Source organism: Tiliqua scincoides, chromosome 3 (genome assembly GCF_035046505.1).
Source record: "Tiliqua scincoides isolate rTilSci1 chromosome 3, rTilSci1.hap2, whole genome shotgun sequence".
NCBI lineage: Eukaryota > Metazoa > Chordata > Lepidosauria > Squamata > Scincidae > Tiliqua > Tiliqua scincoides.
This window is the reverse complement of record NC_089823.1, coordinates 14,044,903-14,065,962: the sequence shown is the minus strand read 5'-3', so window position 1 is coordinate 14,065,962 and position 21,060 is coordinate 14,044,903. Positions and strand designations below refer to the sequence as shown.

The 21,060-nt window shown below is 41.7% G+C and overlaps 1 protein-coding gene and 6 non-coding genes across 10 annotated transcripts; all 7 read left to right on the top strand.

The window, feature by feature from the left end:
• Positions 1 to 65: 65 nt before the first annotated feature.
• TAF1D (TATA-box binding protein associated factor, RNA polymerase I subunit D) lies at positions 66 to 19,515 on the top strand. 4 transcript variants are annotated; one of them, XM_066622290.1, is made up of 14 exons: positions 66 to 146; positions 3,127 to 3,282; positions 4,075 to 4,483; positions 7,107 to 7,282; positions 8,270 to 8,324; positions 8,647 to 8,830; positions 9,539 to 9,601; positions 10,801 to 10,846; positions 11,384 to 11,462; positions 13,454 to 13,484; positions 15,304 to 15,360; positions 15,825 to 15,884; positions 16,559 to 16,651; positions 17,671 to 19,515. In XM_066622290.1, the coding sequence occupies exons 2-6, from the start codon at positions 3,146 to 3,148 to the stop codon at positions 8,710 to 8,712; spliced, it is 843 nt and encodes a 280-aa protein (XP_066478387.1). In that variant the 5' UTR covers positions 66 to 146; positions 3,127 to 3,145; the 3' UTR covers positions 8,713 to 8,830; positions 9,539 to 9,601; positions 10,801 to 10,846; positions 11,384 to 11,462; positions 13,454 to 13,484; positions 15,304 to 15,360; positions 15,825 to 15,884; positions 16,559 to 16,651; positions 17,671 to 19,515. The 4 variants fall into 4 exon arrangements, with proteins under 4 accessions (XP_066478387.1, XP_066478386.1, XP_066478384.1 ...); XM_066622289.1 differs by having other exon boundaries at positions 9,536 to 9,601; XM_066622287.1 differs by having other exon boundaries at positions 9,519 to 9,597.
• LOC136647110 (small nucleolar RNA SNORD5) lies at positions 9,174 to 9,247 on the top strand. The gene has a single exon (XR_010794268.1). It is a non-coding gene; the product is annotated as a small nucleolar RNA SNORD5 (small nucleolar RNA).
• LOC136647084 (small nucleolar RNA SNORA8) lies at positions 10,921 to 11,059 on the top strand. Its single transcript, XR_010794251.1, has one exon. It is a non-coding gene; the product is annotated as a small nucleolar RNA SNORA8 (small nucleolar RNA).
• LOC136647085 (small nucleolar RNA SNORA1) lies at positions 11,500 to 11,630 on the top strand. The gene has a single exon (XR_010794252.1). It is a non-coding gene; the product is annotated as a small nucleolar RNA SNORA1 (small nucleolar RNA).
• LOC136647083 (small nucleolar RNA Z40) lies at positions 13,683 to 13,755 on the top strand. The gene has a single exon (XR_010794250.1). It is a non-coding gene; the product is annotated as a small nucleolar RNA Z40 (small nucleolar RNA).
• Positions 15,635 to 15,765, top strand: LOC136647092 (small nucleolar RNA SNORA18). The gene has a single exon (XR_010794257.1). It is a non-coding gene; the product is annotated as a small nucleolar RNA SNORA18 (small nucleolar RNA).
• Positions 16,196 to 16,319, top strand: LOC136647090 (small nucleolar RNA SNORA32). The gene has a single exon (XR_010794255.1). It is a non-coding gene; the product is annotated as a small nucleolar RNA SNORA32 (small nucleolar RNA).
• Positions 19,516 to 21,060: the final 1,545 nt, after the last annotated feature.

Below are 21,060 nucleotides of genomic sequence, written 5' to 3'. Positions count from 1 at the left end.
TCAGCCTCGAGATCGCCACCCACAGTCTCGCGAGATCAGCGGCCCTACTTAGGTGCTCGTCGGCTGTTGCGCGGCCTTGTTGGACTGCGAGAGGGAGGCGCTGAGGTTGACTAGGTCGCGTTGGAGCATCCGTTGCCATCCGCTCGGTTAGTATCACGGGCAGGAGGAGGCTTCTTCGGTAAAGATCTAAGGGGTGTTAATGGGGTGTGGGGGTGGGATATTGGGGTGTGAGGGGGAAAATTGGGGTGAAGAGCCGTGTCCTAAAGAGGGCCCCACTTGGTTAGGCCACAGGCCCATCTGGCCCAGCTGCCTGTATCTCACAGTGGCCCACCACATGCCTCAGGGACCACAAGGCCCTAGAGGACCACAGGATGCCTGCATCCTGTTGCCCTTCTTGCACCTGGTACTCAGATGTAACCTCCTAGAACCAGGAGGTTGGTTGTACATGCCCATCATGGCTGGTAGACTGGGATGGACCTTTCCTCCATCCATCTGTCCAGTCCCCTTTTCAAGGCATCTAGGCCAGGTTCCATCACCACATCCTGTGGCAAGGAGTTCCACAGACTAATGCCACACTGGGTAAAGAAGTATTGTTGCTCCTTGGTCAAGGTTTTGTGTTTCCAGGGCCCCTTAACGGACTCTTTCATGGCAGCTTCTGCACCCTGTGGCATCCATTCAACACATGTAGTCTCTTTTAAATCTGTAAAGTAGTGTTTCTCAAACAGTGGGTCGGGACCCACTAGGTGGGTCGTGAGCCAATCTCAGGTGGTCCCCGTTCATTTCAATATTTTTTTTATTATTTTAGTCTTTATGGCCCCATGGTATGTGACTGCATTTGGGGAACTATTACAGATCTGTACTTTTAACATGCTACTATATATTTGCCTTTCACAATGACAGTAAATGCGACTTACTCCTGGGTAAGTGTAAGTAGGTTTGCAACCTAGGATTGCTAAAACTCTTCCTGCTTGATGATGTCACTTCCAGTCATGACATCACTTCTGGTAAGTCCCAACAGATTCCCATTCTAAAAGGTGGGTCCCAGTGCTAAAAGTGTGAGAACCACTGCTGTAAAGAATAAGGCAGTGTCAGAACATTGGTTCAGTGTTTAGGTCAGTGATTTTCAACCTTTTTATCTCATGGCACTAAAATGGTCATGGCATGCCACCAGGTTTTTGCCAATTGACAAGGCACACCATGCACTATGCTGCCAGTGGGGGCTCACATCTCCGATTAGCCCTATTAATAAATGACCTCCTACCAAATTCCTGTGGCATACCTGTGGACCACTTGCGGCACACCAGTGTGCCATGGCACAGTGGTTGAAAATGGCTGGTTTAGATAAGTGGTTCCCAACGTTTTTTCACTGGTGTACCCCTTGAAAGTCAATTTCCATAAATTGTACCCTTCATATTAGCCCTGCAAGGCATTCCAATACAGACCTGCCCTTTTCTGCCATTATTCAGTTCTCTTACACGTACCCCAGGTTGGGAACCACTGTTTTAGATAATTCTGTCAGTGTTGCCTTGGGAGCAAGCCCTGTTAATCATGGTGACTCTAGCTGAGTATGAGATTTTTGCTGTCAGCGTGCCTGACTTTCTCCAATATCCCAAATATAGATGCAGAGATGGGTTTTTATACCTTTAAAATCCCATGCTTGTAATTCTGTTTATTTGGGGGGGTTGTACCCTGCCTTGCTTTGATACACTATACTTGCATCTGTTTAAGCATAGTAATAAGCATTGCAGCAAATTTTAAAACAAAATAAGTGACAAAATAAGTGGCAGTAGAAGCACTATAAAGAACTACATTTGCATTTTACTTAACAGAGAAGTCAGTAACTACACTTATGAATAACTGGAAGCCACTCATTGACTTTGTACATACTAGAGAAAAATACTATAATTTCTGGGTTTGAGGGATAGAGGGAAATGGAGTCTATAAATAACCTGTAAGTTAAGAAGAAAGGAAATGTATAAGAAGTGCAGATGGAGACATAAATTTTTTGATATTTAGTTTAGATGAAGTTGAAGAGAATCTGGATATGCTCTATAACTGCATGATATTTAGAACTATTTTACGTTGGCTTTATATATATTGGTGTTTCTTTTTAATTGTAGTTTATATTCTATTGTGTATTAATTTATGTACTATTTATTGATTTATAAACAGTAAAAAACATTTGCAGGTGCTAAGCTAAACTAATGCTGCTTGATCGATAAGCGCAGGCAGGAGTTTATTGTGGTTATTTCATCTGTGTCCAACATGGAACTTGGGGTAGTACAGTTAGAGTTCCCCTTAAACCGGACTATTCTGAAATCCAGACATTTTTGTCCAAGACTTGTTTTCTGTAGTGTAAATATGAGAAGGCCTTGTGCTCCTTACAGTGCAGGCACAGGTTGTAAGTTATATTCCCTGTTCTTTGTTGTATACTTCTACAGACGTTGTTGAAAAATGTCAGAGGCCAGCAGACACCCATATGGCTAACAGCGAAAAGAGCAAGAGGAATCATTTTTCATATTTATGCAATTATTCCAAAATCCAGACACATTCCTGTCCTGTGCAGTCAGGATAAGGGGTACTTAACCTGTATAGAAACTAGACTTGTTTACCATGAGCAAGATTGCTGCATTATGTACCTGCAAGGTCATGCCTTAGGGGTGTGATGCATTTGGTTTCTTTCAAGTTAACCTTAAACCCTGAACATCTGGCATTGATTCTGCTTACTCTTTAGTAGCCAATGTTGGGGATGACTGCTTGCAACAGGCTCTGAATAAGAGTATCTTTGTCACAATTCTGTTTTGTGTCTGGCTGCATGGTAATGTACTCTTGACTGTGCATAAGTTTCTTAGTTTTCTGTAAACATAACTTGCAAAAATGGGGTTGGGTTATAGGTTGGTGGTAGAACACAAAGTTTACCTGTGAAAGGCGCCAGATTTAATCCCTGGCACCTAATGTTTTTCTTTAGAGTTAGTAAAATCTTGTGCATTATTTTTCTGAGGTTGGTCTGTTAAACTTAGTGCAGGTGACTCATGGGTAGGTGTGTAGAGGATTGTGTTTTGAAGTACTTGTAATGACTGAAGTTTAGAAAAACCCCTTAACAATGCACTGTCTTCCCTACACTAGTACAAACTGAAAGCACAGCATGGCAGACACTGATGAAATGGAGATCTCATTGTTGGAGGGCTCTGAAGATTGCCCCAATGGTCACTCTTCCCAAGATGTACTGCATGTACAGACTTTCCTGACTGGAGGTATTCCCCATGATGGAGATCCAGAGATGTGAGTGTGCTGTAACTTCTTTCAAATCTCCATATTGGCTGTATACCTGCACATGTTGAAATAACCATTTAATGAAATTCTGATCTTCCTATAGGCCCTTGAGGGGTGCTGCTGCTGTAAGATGTTCCCAGTTTAATCTGCTATCAATAAACCTCCTAAATATTTATTCTGGTGAGACTCTTAATGTGTCCCCTTCCCATCTTACAGCAGCAGCACTCCTCAAGTGCTTATCAAAGTCCTTTAATGTGTTTCCTATCCAGAGGCTGAGGCCCTGTGCTGCAACTGACTAGTTGGAACACTTGTGCTTATACTTGCTCACTTCATTGGCTTCACAATGTGGCTTATGATGACAGAATTTTCAGCAATAGGGCCCTTCCCTTTGTTATAGAGAAGAGCATCCCACAGGCAGAGTGTCACTGCTGGTGGTGGGGGAACCTCCTTAGTAATGGTTTTTACAGATGCACATGGAACAGTCTCACATGAATGATTTAATGGGCAGGAAGGCTCATCTGGGAAGAGATGCCCTCTTTTAAGGTGCATGTAACCGTCTCTCTGCAATGACCTGCAAAGATGGTTCCAGGAAACTACCTTATTTAGTGTCAGGCCATCTTGTCCAGGGCTGTCTCTTCTGACTGGCAGAGCTTTCCAACCTGCATACAGGCAACTCTGCTTATAAACTTATAGGCAGATGTCTTTTCAGCCCAATTACCTGAGAGTTGCAGGATGTTGCTCTGTGCACAGAGCTATGGCACCTCTCTGACAAGATAAATTGCCTCATTGTTGCCGCTACAGGACAGGCTCTGGCTCACTTTCACCACATCCATCAAAAAGGAAAGCAAAAACTCGCTCATCAAGACTTTCTGAGCGACCCTCTGAGAATAAAGTCAATGCTAAAGCTCAGAGGCATCCTTCAGCTGAGTTGCCTGCAAAGCTGCCTATGCCGAAGGTGGACCTGAAAGCCCTCTTTGACTACCACTTCAGAAGGAGGCAGCGCATGTGTCGCAAGAACAGGATGCCACCAGAACAAAAAGAAGCCACTACTAGCAAGACTCCAGCATGGTGCCCAAGCGTAAGACCACGCTTCAGGATCTCCAGAAAAGAGCGGATGAGGAGATACTTTGAGAGGGGCCGTCGGTTTCCTTTTGCAGAGAGATTTTATAGAAGAAAACGTATTCCTTTCAGAATGGAGTGTCTATATGAGGTAAGCTGTCATTAAACAAGTACTTTCCTTTTTTTAACAATGCTTTATTTATTACAGATACAGGTAAGGAAAATTGGATAGACTTAGGGCTAGGACTACATAGGTTACACACAAGGGTGGTGGCCATCGATTACAACAAACATTAATCCAAACGGAATTATTCATCAATACAAAAATTATCATATTCTAACCTACTGGTTAATAATTTAACTAAACAATCCATATTTTTCCTCTAACGTTATGTATCCCATCATAAAAAGGCTTCAGATTTATACACTCTTCTTACCAGTAAACTAGTCTCTAAAATAAAATCTTTCTTGTCTAATTCTTAATTTCTAATATCACATCTAAAAAGAATGTCTTCAATTACAATGGTATTACCCCCTTCAATATCTCTTATAACATATTATATTTCATTTTCCATATCTATCCAGTCAGAAAAGGCTTCAAATTTTTACTTATAGACTCTTCTTACCACTAAACTAACCTCTAAAATAAAATCTCTTATCTGATTCTTAATTTCTAATATCACATCTAAAAACAACTATCTCCAATTACAATGGTATTATACTTCGCCTATCCACCACATATTTATTAACCCAAAATACAGGTTTAATATTGTCTCCAAAATAAATTGACATCTATAATTTATTTCATTTACCTTCTCTTTTAAAAAATAACCCTTTTATTTATCTTAATACCACTTTAGTTTACACAATGCTTATATTCCAAATTTGCACTTTCATCTAATTTCATATGTTTACCACTTTAATTTTCACAATACTTATATTCCAGATTCCATTTTCATCTACTTTAATTTAATATAATTAATAAAATATTTATCTTAATACCACTTAATTTCCGCAATATTTATATTTCAAATTTTCATTTACATCTATTTTGATTTAATATGATTAAAAAAAATTTCTACTTATTATTCAACCATTTTGACCTTCTTCTTATTGCTTACTTTGTACTCTTATCTTATTGGTGTTCCCTCTTACTCCTCCAACTGATTCTTCCACTTCTTTTTTTTCTTTTTCTTCTTAAATCTGTTGAGTTTCTTGGCCCTCTCTTTTTCTTTCTTCTTTTTCATTCTGTTCTTGAATTCAATCCATAAATTCTTCCTCTTCTTGAGACAGCTTGCTCTCTGAACATTTTTTTTCCTTAAGATTCTTAGTTATTATGACAATTGCTTCTTCCATCATAAGAACATAAGAACAGCCCCACTGGATCAGGCCATAGGCCCATCTAGTCCAGCTTCCTGTATCTCACAGCGGCCCACCAAATGCCCCAGGGAGCACACCAGATAACAAGAGACCTCGTCCTGGTGCTCTCCCCTACATCTGGCATTCTGACTTAACCCATTCCTAAAATCAGGAGGTTGCGCATACACATCATGGCTTGTCCCATTTCAAAATACTCCACTTCTTTAACTTCACCCAACATCTGATCCATTCTTTTTTCTTCTCTATTGTTTATAATCTGTTCCTTCGAGTTTACAAGGGAGGAGCTTATTTGCCCAATTTGTTCAGACAATTCTCTGACCTGTTGCTGTTTTCTCTTCTAAAATCCATCATGAAATCCACCAACAAGGCCTGGCTTTCACGAACATCTTTTAAATTTTCAAAAGCCATTTTTATCAACACCAACCACTTCCTGCAGGGCTACTTTCCAATTTTGTGTCCGGGGCTACTTTCCAATTTTTGTATCCAAAAAAGGTCAATATTCCACGTCCAGTCAATATCAATGACAAATCAGTAACAATTCAGTCAAATCAACACACTCAAATTAGGTTAGTATGCCTTTAAATAACCAAAAAAAATTCAAGCCTCTTACTGAAAGTAACAGTGACCAGACTTAAACCAAGGCTTTTTGCTGGGAAAATGAAAGTAGACTTTATTTCCTTTGTTGAAGATTGCTTATTTCTCTTTGGTACATACCATTAAAAAAGAATAATCTTGTACTTACTCCAGCAGGGGAAATACCAATTCACCTATTTCCCCCCTGGGTGGCTACTGGCCAGTGTGAATAATCTTAAAATTATCTTCTCCTCCTCCAGACTTCTTTCTTACAGTTCTCGGTAAAACTTTTTAACGAGCCAAGTTTAGTCACTCCTAATAGCTTTTTTTGCTGCGATGTTGTTGTATCTAGGCCATGGGAAGGCGAATTCTCAGCTTTCTGAGCTTCTCCAAGATGGCGCCCGGGATAGATGTGATTCAGCACAGAGCTAAACAGAGAAATCTGCACAACAAACCTTGTCTATTTTACAAAATGACTTTCTGGATTGTGACCTGAAAGTGCATGATAATAGTTTAGGGACTGATTCTTCAGCCTTTACCTCCTCTCTCCTCCTCCCCACTCAGAATCCACCAGGCACTGCACACACCAGTATATGTGAACCACCTGCACATAGGAATGTTACCAGGATAAAAATTCAACTGCTGTTTGTTCCAGGACATAAAAAACAAACCATTATTGGTATGCATTAAAGCAAAAGTGATGGCTTATAGAGTGGACAAAGATCTAAGCATAAGAGTATTGCCCTTACTGATGTTGGTATTTATTGGCTTACTGGGCAACAAAAGGGCTGCCTGTCAATTTCTGACTTCTTTTTTTCAAGCATGCTGCCTTGAAAGGATTCTTCAAATATATTGAACAGCTGAAGTATGAACACCACCTCAAAAATTCTTTGACCCAGTTAAATGCTGGGGATGATCTGGAAAATGAATGTCTGGAGTTGAGGAAGTACAAATATTTGGATGATGATGGACCCCTTTCACCTATTGAGGAAACAGAGTACGTATGTTCCTGCATTCCATTGCTTTTAATATCTGCTTTGTCTTCACGCTTGAGAAAGTCCTACATAGGCTAGGAATTGGCTGGTCTCTAGACCATTTTTCCCAAATCTTTTGCTTGTATTGGTAACTGACCAATTTCAATCTTTGCAAGTACAGGTGCAGCCTATTCACAGATTTTTCCATTAGGATTTGTCTCAACCCAAATGGGGTGGGGGTAATGAAAGTCAACACCTTTGCCCTGTGCTGGCATCTCCCTCTGTTTCCAGGCAGCCCAAAACACTGCAAAAAGGCTCTGCCTCACCCAGGCAGGGAAATAGCCCTGGAAGAGGTTCCCCTTGCAAAGGAACAGTAAGACTCCTGGAGCGCCTGAGCCAGCTGAAGGGGGGGGGCAGAAAACCTCTATAGCCAGAACACATGCAACAAGGTGGAACGCGCGCACACACAATGCACACACACACGCGCACACACACAAACACGGGCAGGTGGTAGCAACAGAGGGGATTGCTTTAAAAAACCCAGGGAGTGTTTGCGGAATTCCCCCCCCCATGGTGCAGGCAATCGCCAGTACAAGCAACCCCCCCACCCACTGAGATGGTACAGGCTGTCACAGACACAAGCAAGACTTCCCAGTAAGCAAAGCATGTGATTTAGCCTACAATCCTCTCCACACTTTCCTGGGAGTAAGCCTCATTGACCACAATGGGACTTCTGAGTAGAAACACCTAGGGCAGGACAGCTGGCAATGGGGAGGGCTGAGTATGGAGAGGCGGGGATTGATAAAAGCTGCCTTAGTTTCCTTCCATCCGGAAGTGTCAGGCTGCATTGTATTTGTGTAACTCTATGGAACTTAGCACAACATGTTTTTTGTGACATCACGGAACTAATTCGGATAAATAGACTCCACTTGTAGTACCTCAAGTAGGATCACTGAATGATCTTTAGTTATGCAGAGCTAATGCAACTTTGGGCTATTGTCTTTTGATAGGGAAAACCAAAATGAGAATTCTGGTGATAAAGAAGACATTGGTGCCAGGATAGTGGTAAGGCATTGCATCACTCTAATGAATTGCCTTGATTGATGAAGCTTGCTAAGCTGTATTTCTTGAATCACTTGAGAATAATTTTATAGGTGTTTAGACATGCCCTCTTTTTGTCCTGGACTAACTCTTACAGCATCAGAGAATTAAGTGAACAAAAAGGCATACATACTTATGCATGTATGCACGCTTGCACAGGTCTTGCGTAGTTCTTGGTAGTTGATCCAGCAGGGTGGAGAAGGGGGTTCCCTTGTAGGTTAGACTAAACCTATTGTGTATTGATTCTATGGGAACACCCCCTTTCTGTTTCATTTCCCCACCACAGGAGAACAGCTGTTTCATATTAAGTAGCAATATTCCAAAGAAAAAATCCAAGAGGAAGACAAAGTGACTGACTTGGACCTTGGGCTGTAATCTTTCTATTTGCTGAAGCAGCACACCTAAAGCAGTTGTTGGATCAGCTGTTTCCTATGTAGGGTGTTGTGAAAACTACTTGTCTGCTTGACTAGGTAAGTTACTAGTTGTGCTATGTGTGGGCGGCACACTTCTCATAGAATGTGGAGGCCAAGACTATCCCCAAAGTAGGGATACCAGTGGAGGCAGGGAGGAATATTAAGCTGTGATGTATATTTTCTTTAGCTTCAGTACATTGTTACTCCTGTAGTGACACTGCATAGGTGTTGCTACTTCTACAAATTCAACTGTTCAGGGTAGTTTGTTGTGATAGTTTTGACTCTGCTTATCATGAAGGAAACTGGATTGATATGGCTCAAGAATTTTAATTTAAATCTGGGAGTAGACTTTCACTAAGAGCATTAACTGGCATATATAACTTCCTGATTCTGCACAGCGGTTCATGTGATGACTGCTTTCAGTTCAACTGCTGAGTGATTCAGAAATGAACTAAAACTAAAATTCTGACTAGAACTGAGTGCAGAGGAACTAGTATTGCTGTTTGCATTACTAAAATGCATATTCATGGTGCTCAAACAGTTCCTTAAGGGTTGGCATAAAGATGTACTGTATTTCCAGAAAAAATTTTGGAAGCTGACTATAAATGAATTTTTGTAGATAAATAGGTACTTGGAAACATTTCAACATCACTTAATGGCCCTTGGCACATTATGGTGTGGAGAAAGACACTTGATGTGAAAGGTTGATGTATAACTGACACATGCTTGTGCTTTTGTATTTCAGTATAAACATTTGTACAGCAGAACAAGACTTATAATACTAATGACCAGCCTTCAAGACCTCATGGAAGCAGCATTCGTTTGTAGGTATGATACTATAGCAAGGGTATTTACTACTTCTGTTCTGTATGGCTTTGAATTGTATTAAATTTCTGGACTTGGAAAAATCCACTGTATGTACAAACTCCTGCAGCACTGGTGTAGCTGGAGGGGGGTGTCCAAGCGGCCCCTCCCTTCAGAGCCATTCCCAGCGGGGGGAGCAAAACTGAGTCAAATGGGCTGCTTGCCCGCCCTTCTGTCAGCCTGGGTGCTCCACCCCCACAGCTACGCCACCATCCTGCAGTTGAGCTTTAGATTCATTAAACTTCACCTTGTTGTAATCTCTACGCTAAGAGTTCCCAGTCAGGAAGAGAATGAACATGTTATGACGACAACCTGAAGTTAAGAGCAGTGAATGGTGGTGAAATGAGATTGATGGGAGCACAGTAGGCTCTCTCTGTGCATACAGTTAGCAGCCTCACTCTCTGTATTCTGGCCACCTATGGGTTTTCAAGGTTCCCAGCTGGGGAGGGTCATGCCACCATGCTCTGCTGTATTGTTGGGCAGAGCTGGCTGCCCTGTGTCCTAGGCATGTTCTGTTGTATGTGCAGAGAGGAACATTATATGAATCAGGAACGTGTGCACTTACTGTTTAAGCACAGCTTCAGGTTCTGACTGTCTTGTAGACAAAATCCAAGAGCAAGTGCTGAGAGCAAACTCTTCCTTTGCAACCCACAGCTGATCTGTATTAGTTGTGTTACTTATGGGAAGGAACATTCTTGCATTGAAATGAACTATAGTAAGTGATTGGAAACATCAGTTAATACTATTTATGTTTAGCAGCTTAAAGCAAAATTTAGTGATAAGACTAATATATGATTTCAGAAAGACTTGAGACAAACCCCTTTTTCCGCAGCTGCCTTCCTAGAACAAATGCAGCATGCTTAAGGTAGTTAGAAAGTTCTGTCTCCAAGCAGAGGTTCCTGGCAACTTGGTGGATAAACATTTTGAAGCATGCTGTATGCACATACAGCTGAAGGCATGCCCCAATAAACTGGTTTTACTTTCAAGTAAGTGCATAGGGTGGTGCTGCAAATCTGTTGCAGTAGTAGGTAATTAACCTGGTGGGATTTGTCTAGTTTCTAACTGTATAGCAATATCCTGTTAATCTCTTTAATAGTAAGGCAAGCTCCATTAATCAAAGTTTTATCTAGGGAGACTTATTTCCTCTTGCTGGTTTTTCCTAGAACACCGAAAGCGACTGGAAAAGGTCTTCAGATTTGGCACACAGAAGTAAGTTATTATCCATTCGTATTACTGTTAGGCAAACATGTAGGTATTTTGGTGGTGAGAGGAGCGGAGTTCACTGCACTGTATGGTATCTGCATCCAGCAGCCTGCTCCTGATGGCATGTTCAAAAAACAGTGCAATACTAACTCAACATGTGGCATCGTTGGTTCTCAAGCTGCTGTGCCTGCTGAACCTGGTATTTTTGTTGAAACAAGTAACAGCTGATAGCTGAAGGGTTTGTAAGGCAACATAGTCTTGCCTTCAGGGTGCTCAGTGTGTCGTCCTGCAAAGTTCTTCTCTACTGTATTTGCACAGAAATGTAGACTTCATTTTGCAATGGATGACCAAAATATCTGATTAGGGTTTTGCTGCTGGCAGAGATTTCCTCTGTTTTGTGGCCTAACAGGGTAGGAATTGAATATCTCCTTGCAAATATAATTGCTTACCATTTCTGTTCTGGAGTCAATTCCTAGTTGGTACATAGTAATACCCTGTAATCTAGAATCTCCATAAAAACTAACAAGTCTTTCTATCCTGAAGGGATTTTTGGAGTTGTGGCAACAACCTTTGGGAACAGTGACTTCTTTCTGAAGGCAACTTCTTCTTTCTTCCAAGACAAGTAAGTCAGAGTTTGCAAGCTGAGCAGGTTCAGCCTCTGCCTTGTTGGTACAATAAATGGGCACAACTTGTTTGTGTCTGAATCAAGCCATGGGGCTACAGAAACACAGGTTATGCTTCCATCATTGTAAAACAAATTACAGTGGTGACAATGAGACCTGTCATAAATTTACTTTGAAGTCTTACCTGTCGGATTGAGATGATTTTAAATGGTCTTTCCAATTGTCACGAGCAAGCACCCCTCTCTCAAAGGAACCCCCTCTTAAACTATAAAGATGCATCATGCACATCAGTGCTGATCTAGAAATTGGCCTGCCACTTTGTGTTTAGAGCTCTGGGTCCGCTGTTGTACTTGCCATTCCCCCCTCAAATATATATTGGAGTCTCATGACTGGCTTCTCAGAGCAATGACCTTGTCCAAAACCTTTTTCTATCCCTGTTGGGTTTACCTCACACTTGGGTCTGGTCTGCACACCTAACTTGGGAGTGGGAAATTTGAACATGTTAATTTCTTTTGGTAAGATGACAAATTGACAAACACAGAAAATCTTCAACGTATAATCTCACTGTTAGCAATTCTAAGAGACAAAAAACTCCTCTGTAACATTTATTTTCTACAAAACAATTTATCAATTATCTACTCATCGAATCCATAATTCATTAATCCAACTTTGCCCTTTGTATGCAGGAAGTCCATGAATGGTTTCATAAAATTGTCCATAAAAATCTTTATTGACTTTAAGGAAAACTGCAAATGTGTCCATTTCAGCTAAGTCCAATATCTTTTCCCACTGTTCTTCAACTGAAGGTATCTCTGGAACATTCTAATACTTAGCATATAATATTCTTGCTGCAGTTGTCATACATAAAAATATAGTTTCAAAATCTTTCTGAATCCAGTCATTAAGTATTCCCAACAGGAAAGCTTCTGGTTTCATTTGTGGATCTACCTTAAATATCAGTTGCATTTGCTGGTATAGCAAAGAACATATTTTTGGCATTGATGCATTTCCATCAAGTATGGTAAAATGTTCCCTCTAAATTTCAAGGTAGCTTATTGAGACACTTTCTCTTCCGAGCTAAAACGCATCAGTAAAGCAGCTACCACGTTTTCCAGACTTGCAAAGGGCCTGGTCCAACAAGAAGCTGATGGAACATACCAAGATCCAGGTCTACAGAGCTTGTGTCCCGAGTACACTTTTGTACTGCAGCGAGTCATGGACACTTCGCTCACAACAGGAGAGGAAACCGAACACTTTCCACATGCGCTGCCTCCGATGCATCCTCGGTATCACCTGGCAGGACAAAGTTCCAAACAACACGGTCCTGCAATGAGCTGGAATCCCTAGCATGCATGCACTGCTGAAACAAATGCCTGTGTTGCCTTGTTTATGTAGTGAGAATGGGCGATGACTGGATCACAAAGGATCTCCTCTATGGAGAACTTGTGCAGGGAAAGCACCCTACAGGTAGATCACAGCTGCTATACAAGGATATCTGCAAGAGGGATCTGAAGGCCTTAGGAATGGACCTCAACAGGTGGGAAACCTTGGCCTCTGAATGTCCTGCTTGGAGGCAGGCTGTGCAGCATGGCCTCTCCCAGTTTGAAGAGACACTTGGCCATCAGACTGAGGCAAAGAAGGAAGGCCCATAACCAGGGAGACACACCAGGGACAGACTGCACTTGCTTCCAGTGTGGAAGGGATTGTCACTCCCAAATTGGCCTTTTCAGCCACACCAGACGCTGTCCCAGAACCACTTTTCAGAGCGTGTTTCCATAGTCTTCTGAGACTGAAGGATGCCAATGATTCAGAGGGGGGAGCCTAGTCTCCCGGCAGATTGGTTATTGTTCATGCATCTCTGCCCACCATAGCATGGAAAATGCATTATCAGGAGGTGATAGTACTTGGTATTCTTAATGCTGAAATGCATGCATCAATATGCATGGCAACTGACTTGGCTATGCTGAATCTTTTTGCCTCTTTGTTCCAGGAATTCAGAATTCTGCCTCCCAAATAAAGTGGTAAGAAATTGACATTTCTTGTAGCATTTTTTGTTTGGACAAGCAAAACCTATAATCAGCATTATCCCATCTCTTCACTGCACAAAGGGGATATGCAGATAAGTCCCACTATCTCTTTTGGAGAGAGTGTATTTTAAATAAGTCACCTGTGTCCAAGCAGGGGAGAAATGATTGGCTTCATATGACGCTTCCATAAGAAATTGTTGTGATGATTGGCAAGATGTTCAACTGCTCTGAAAAGAGTGAATGATAAAAGCCATTCTGAACAAGTGGATAGAATAGCTAAATTTAACTATCAGTAAGGGGAAGATTTCTGCAACTTTGTGTGGCATAACAGCCCCTGTTGAATACATAATTAATCCTAATGTTGAAGAAGTAGTTTGGATTCCAACTCTCAACAAGCCATGAAGTTCACTGAAGCTTTTAAGGCAGTGGTTTTCAAACTTTTCCAGCCTGAGGCTCCCCTGATCCTTGTGGCCATTGACCACAGCTCCCCATTACATCACCTCACCTCAGTTACCCCCAAAATGGGGATGAAGGTGTTATAATTATACTCTAGAAACAAAAAAAATAGCTGCCTCTGAGGCTGCAATCCTAACCACACTTACCTGAGAGTAAGCCCCATTGAACAAAATAGGACTTACTTCTGAGTAGACCTGGTTAGGATTGTGTCCTGAGTTTTTTGCAGCACACCTGGAGGGTTTTGGAAAGGGGGGGGGGAAGTGATGAATTTGCTGGGGGAGGGGAAGACTGTTTTTGTGTGTATCTGCTAATTGCAAACTGAGACCCAGAGACTGCTTTGGCTGCAATCCTAACCTCACTTTCCTTGGAGTAAGTCCCAATGAACACAATAGGACTTACTTCTGAGTAGATCTAGCTAGGATTGTGCCTTTTGTCTTATAATAGCAGCTAACATGGGAAGCAGCCCCCCAAAAGGAGGCAGGAGGAAAAGGAGGATTGGCTGAAAAGGAATGGGTATTTTTTTAATCAATTTTTGGAGACAAAGTCATCAAGAGTGGCTTGTTTTCTTTTTTTGAAGGGGGGGAAAAGAGAGGTGAAGATTGGTTAAGCTGACAGACCCCAAGCCTATGTAGGTCTACTCAGAAGTCCCATTTGAGTCAATGGGGCTTACTCCCAGGAAAGTGTGGATAGGATTGCACCACACCCAGCAAGATTACAATGCACCCCCAAAGTAGATGGGGGATGCTCATACACACACTCCCCAACATGCAGATGCCACCCCATTCTCCCAGGCAAGACGGAGGAATGCAGGCTGTGGCATTTGGACACCCCCCAAGAGCAGGTGGGGCTTCCTCTTTCCCAAGTGGAGGAAAGTGCTTCCCCCCAGTTTGAAGCCTGCCAGGAGCACACCCAGCAGCACCTCTGCTGATTCCCAGCCAGCCTTCTCTCCCACCTCCCCCACCATGTTTCACAGCTCTCCCCACCTCATGCTGCCCCACCCACCTTGTTCTCAGCTTTAGAAAAGCAGCAAGTCAGGAGGCAGCACCTGCAGCTGAGCTGAGCAGAGCAGCTGTGGCCACCTCTCTCCTGGAGATGCCTGGTGACTCCCCTGGAGGCTAGCCATGCCTCACTAGGGAGGTGCGACGCACAGATTGAATACCTCAGTTTTAAGGCCATGAAACTGGCCAAGGCCATCCTTGGCTGAGGACGATGCGTTTGTGTAACCTACCTCACAGGGATAGCAGCAGAGCTGGAAAGACGTTTGTAACCTTCCTGGACTCCTTGGAAAGTGGGAGATAAAAGTATTACAAATGTCTTGATCCTACTGTTTCTGCAAACTAACAGCTGATTCTTGCAGGTGGGAATTATGGCACAAATGAAAAAAACAGGACTCCAGTTGTAGAAAACATGTGAGGTATGGAAATTTATATTGGCTTGCCATCTTTTCTTTGGTTTAGGTGGGGGAGTGACCTGTAAAGGACAAATATGTAGCACACAATACAAACATGTTGTAAACATGCAGCACATACCTCAAGATATCTTAATATTACCAACTGGATTTTGCATATTGGATTATACATGTACACGTTAAGAGTTTGCACTTCAGATAGTAAATTCCCAAAGGATGACAGTGCTGCAATAAACAGGATAGAACATTTAGACACTTAAAGGTGTTGGTGAAGGGTCATGTTGAGGTCTATCCCGATGGGACTTTGCTGTAGGTTCTTGTCGTTGGAAATGCCTCATAGAGTGAACTTGTGGTTTCGCTTTACCCACTGAACTGTGTTGGGTCTGTGGGATATAAAACTGCAAGACAGTCCTAAGTAACTGCTGGTTTACCTTTAAGAAAGGGCATTAAGAAATGTTGTCTTTCTACAGGTTTGGATTTGGTAGCAGCCTTTCCACTGCAGCTGGAAAAAATGCCTTCTCCAATAGTAGGTAAGTCTTGGATGTAACTATGCTGTGGTTTTATGTTAATATATGCAAGAACATTCAGGACTAGTTAAGAACATATTATACTGTTACAGCTACACCTGGGACTCTTGTCCTTCTTTTGACACTCTGCCGCCTTCAGTGTTTCAGATCAACCAGGTATTCAGATAGCACGTGGCAGCATTTGGGGGCTATTGGCAATTTTACAACTCAGTTATATACAGTTGTACAAACATTTGTACAGACTTGCACTGCTGCAAAGATGGTAGTTTTGAACCAACTCTAAAATAGACTTAATTGAAGTTTGATGCATTACCTGGTCACTACCAAGGCTGCTATGAAATACGATTTCTGGTATGCTGTGGACGTGACCATAAAGCAACTCCCAATATGATTTTTTGCATTGCTACTATAGTAGCATAAAATCTGTTGGAAACACCTTACTATAAACTTGGACCAGAAGATTGCCAAGTCTGGAGGCCAGAGAAGCCCTGTTTTAGGGTTAAGCAAGGACATATTCCCCAAAGTGTCCTGGTAACAGTTCCTTGTGCTGTCTTTAGAAAGTACTTCTGAATTGGGGTGTTCTACAGATAAATCTCCACTGAACTCAATTCCAATTGTCTAAACTTCGGTTTTCTAGGGCTGCTTCCTGCTAACCATGTGTTAATCCTATTTTCCAGCATCTGTTATAAGGTCGCTTCTAGAAAATCCACAACCAAACCTAAAATGGACTTAGAACTACAATTAAAATTGGATTCCAGTTGGTACCAAAGGTAAAGACTGATATCAGGAGCACTTGCTGAAGGTCACTTCAAAGAGAGCTGTGTGCTGTTAAACAAATGGCTCTTAACGCAATGGCCTAATAGAGAAGTCCTCTGCAGGATACCAGGGGTACTTGGTGTGCTCTATGGTCTATTACAGAGGAAACATTTTGAATGTGAAGTTTGACAGCTGGGGTTAAACTGCATGTGATAACACTTGTGCAAATGTACCAGGTCTATTTGCATCTAATATGCAGGGTACCTGATCTAGAATACATTAGGTAGTGGGGCTTCCCATTTCAGAATAAGGAATTTCATCCCCTCAAGGATCCAGGTTACATTAAGCTGCACATGCTTGTTATAAAAGAAAATGGTCCTTGCGTGTTTGCCATGGTGTTGACTGTATAAACTCTTCATATAAAAAGCACCAGTTTAAGTAATGTTAAACTGTACAATGTGCACCTATCCTCTTAATAGTGCATTCCCATTTATGGAGGATAGGGGAGCTTTAACTGAAACAGTAACTTTTCAAAAAGGTGAAAGATGGTGGGAGTAAGGACAAGCTTCAAGGAACCGAATAACTAGTGAACCAGAGTGTGTTGCTCCAAGCTACACAAGGCTAAAAGTAATTTCAGGAGTGGTGTATAAATCTCTCCCTATTCTGAACTGAGTTTATACAAGTTTGGCAAGGAAATGTCCTGGGGATGAAGTAATATTCAACTATTACAAGTCTCAATAATCCAAGTCAAACTAGACAAAGGATACCTGATCAGATGCTTTGGGAGAGGGAGCAAGTAGTGAATTGTATGGGAATGGAGGGCAGCCCTTTCCCCTGCCTTAATTTCTTCTCTCTACCCTGGCTTTGCTTGTGTAGAGAGCAAGTTAGAAGGGTCAAATCCTCAGTCATGGGTAAGGCTTTTGTATGGCAAGTTTTTTCTTTCCCTCTGTACTGCTAGGGGAGAGAAGAAAGCTCTAGGTTAAAATGCAGGACAAAGTGGTTATCTTTAAAGTAACACATTGCTTTTATTTAGATTACAGATGTCAAGAAGCTTGAATAAATCTGCTGGCAGTGGTCTCCATCTCAAACATACTTAACCACACTGGCAACTGCTACTTCTAAGGGGAGCACCTAGTGTTCTGCTGTTGTGCCCTGAGCTTAATGGACTGTCAGTCCTTTTACCTGTTAAAAGGGAAACTTACAGTAATTCAGGTATAGTTGGATAAGGTGGCAGTTAGGGAAAAAAGTTGGAATGGACAAGATGCATATGTGCAACCTCCTGGTTTCAGAAATGGGCTATGTCAGAATGCCAGGTGCAAGGGGGGGCACCAGGATGTAGGTCTCTTGTTGTCAGGTGTGCTCCCTGGGGCATTTGGTGGGCAGCTGTGAATACAGGAAGCTGGACTAGATGGGCCTATGGCCTGATCCAGTGGGGCTGTTATGTTCTTAAGAGGGAATATTAACATATAAATTGGGCTGTGTTATGTACCTGTCTCTAGCTGTCACAGATTTCAACAGGGGATGTCTTGATAAGTTTATGGTTTCACAGCTTATATTTAAAATTTATGGCTGGAGCCAAAAGGAAGATGCCCAGAGATCATCAAAAGCTGAGAGGTTGTAAGTCTTGGTGCAATCAGCCACTTTGTCTTGGAGAGACTGGCTTTATGGTTGTAAATTGCACACAACCTTGAACATAGGAAAGATAGTATATAAATCTTAAGTAGAGTGCTGACACAGCTGGGGATAATCAGGAGGAGGGGAAGATGTGACTTTTTATCCACTCATGGGATTACAGTTTTATTAGAAATCTAGACTTACCTATGTGCCAAGGTATGGATTGCATACCTATTTCTACGAATTGGAGTATAAGAAGGAGAAAGTGAATCCATCTTGCCTCCTGCCATTCCGCTTCCTTTGGAGGGAGATGCTGCCAGCCAGCTCTCCCAATCCAGAAGGTAGAGAACTCCAGCTCTGATAACTTGCAGCTTGAAGATTTCATGCATCCAGCTTAGAGTTAAGTATTTAGAATTGTGTTTTTAGGATTTAGAATATATTGTACTAAAGTGCCTTTTATTCTGAGAGGTTTTGACCTCATTACACCAATATATGTAGTTTAAGATGGTAAAGAGTTGTGTTTGGATGAGCTTAAAACATGCTTAACCAGACCAATTTGGCTATATTTAAATTGTATTTTATGGTTTTTAACATTTGTTTTAGTTTTATGGATTTTTTAGAGCAGAATAAGATTGTTCTAACTGTTTTTACTTTTTTGTATCTGCTCTTTTGTAAGCTGCCTTGAGTTCCCTTATGGAGAATGGTGGGTTAAAAATGCTGTAAATAAAATATTTGTAAAACAAAGGAGGTAAAGTGGCTTAGCTGGCTATTCTGGGCTGAGTTTAAAGATAGTGACAGGATGGGGTAGCAGCTACCAACTTTGAGTAAGGAAAGGGTGGGGTAGAATAATTAGTATATCCTGACTAAGGTGTCTAGAAACCATGAATAAGAGCAGGGCTTGTAAGTGGTGGTTGAATCCCTCCATCTGCATGTAAAAGTTAAAAATAGTTTAGAGCTGGCAGACCAATATCTTAACACCAGTTTTGGTGCTGACTTAGTTCTGTAAATACTTTTCAATAAATGAATCTTTATTGCACTACCTTTTGTGTTTTACGTAATCTCCTTACTCTTAACTAAACTGTTGAGACCAATCAGATGTAGATGAAGTTGAATATATATGTCACATGGAAACAGCTAAGGAGAGTCAAGTAGCAGGGTTGACTATAATTGAAAAGAAGAATAGAGCACACTTGACATGTTGGTCACAACCACTAAAGTCTGTATGCCTGTACACTAATCACAAGATACATAGCAGGTGGTAGGATGTAGGACAATATTAACATGGGCAGTACTCAGATGGAGCCTGAGTGTTCTACATAGCTCACATACTGAGGTAAAGATTTAGGTGGCTCTCTGGTTTTTGTTCAGCTTTGGCTGTAATTTAGGGTGCAAGCCTATCAACTTTCTAGCACTGATGAAGCCAGGCTGACAGGACATGTGCTGCAGACTAGGGTGGAGGGGCAGTCCCAGAAGATTCTGCAAATAAGGAAATATTTGTTCCCTTCTGGCTGAATTGCAGTTGCAGCCCTGGAACATTGGATAGGATTGGCCCATGGCCCATTAGTTCTATACAGTGCACCTTCACAATAGTAATCTGTTCTGGGCCTAACATTAAACAAATAGTTGACATAGCTCCAGAACTCATAGCCTTTAATAATTTGTCCCAAGACCATGGAAATTGAAGCTTCTACCTTAGAACTAAACTGTGCTCTTTGGGGGCATGGTTATCAGCTAATGTTGTAAGTAAAGCATAAATTACAAGGCCATATTTTTCCCTTAGGCAGCAACTGTTACCTTGCACATGCCCAGTCTCATCTGATTGCAGAAGCTAAGCAGGATCAGGCCTGGTTAGTACTTGGATGGGAGACCGCCTGGGAATACTGGGTGCTGTAGGCTTATACCATAGTCTTGTGAGACTGAAGGTTGCCAACCATCTTTCCCTTAATACTTCCAGCCAAGAGCTGCTCCCTACAAGGTTTGTATTTACATAGGCTGTATCCTTCCCTAGAGCTCGATAGCAATCATGAACCCATTGTATATAGAGTGAAGCTTGTTTTACACCAGTCCATTCCATGTTCTATGTTGCCTTAAGATTAGTTGCACTGCTAATCCTGTAAGGCAAGTGTTAGACACCTTCTTTCCAAAACATGTGTTTGACTTTATCTTGGTATCAGAGCTGGGCAGGCCTCCCTCATGTGAAAAGGGGTGAGATGTTGCTGTCTCCCAAGGAAAAGCCCCTCTGGTTGATTAAATCTGGGTGCTTGAGATCCAACAAAAGGAGAGCTAGTAAGTCCTGCCTGAATGTTAGTTATAATTGCCCAACTGGGTAGTTCTTTTTAGACTCTGGACGAAGAAGCCTCCCTGTTTGAATCTTCTGGGGAAGAGTCTGCTATGAAGATCAATCATCTTTCCAACTAACTCTTGCTGTCCAAACAGTTATTTGCAAGTATCTCCTAACCTGAAATTAAACATGCCTTTTACTTGTTATATTAAACTATCTTTTGAAAGCTCTGTCTTGTAGTTACTGTTAGCCTAATTTTGAGGCAGTTTTGATTGTTTTGCATCCACATAAACAATCCTAAACCTTATCACAGTGCTAGATTAAACCTCTAGCTAATTTCCTCAATTTCAGTTATTTGTGTATGTGTGCATGACACATGTAGATGTGATGGAGCAGTGTCGGCAACACAAGGACTTAAACTTCATTACTACAACTGGGAATAAATATACAACCCCATGTTACAGCTGTATAGCCCATAGAGATAAAAACCCACTTTATGCCACTCTGTGTCAAGGGTAAGACAGCAAA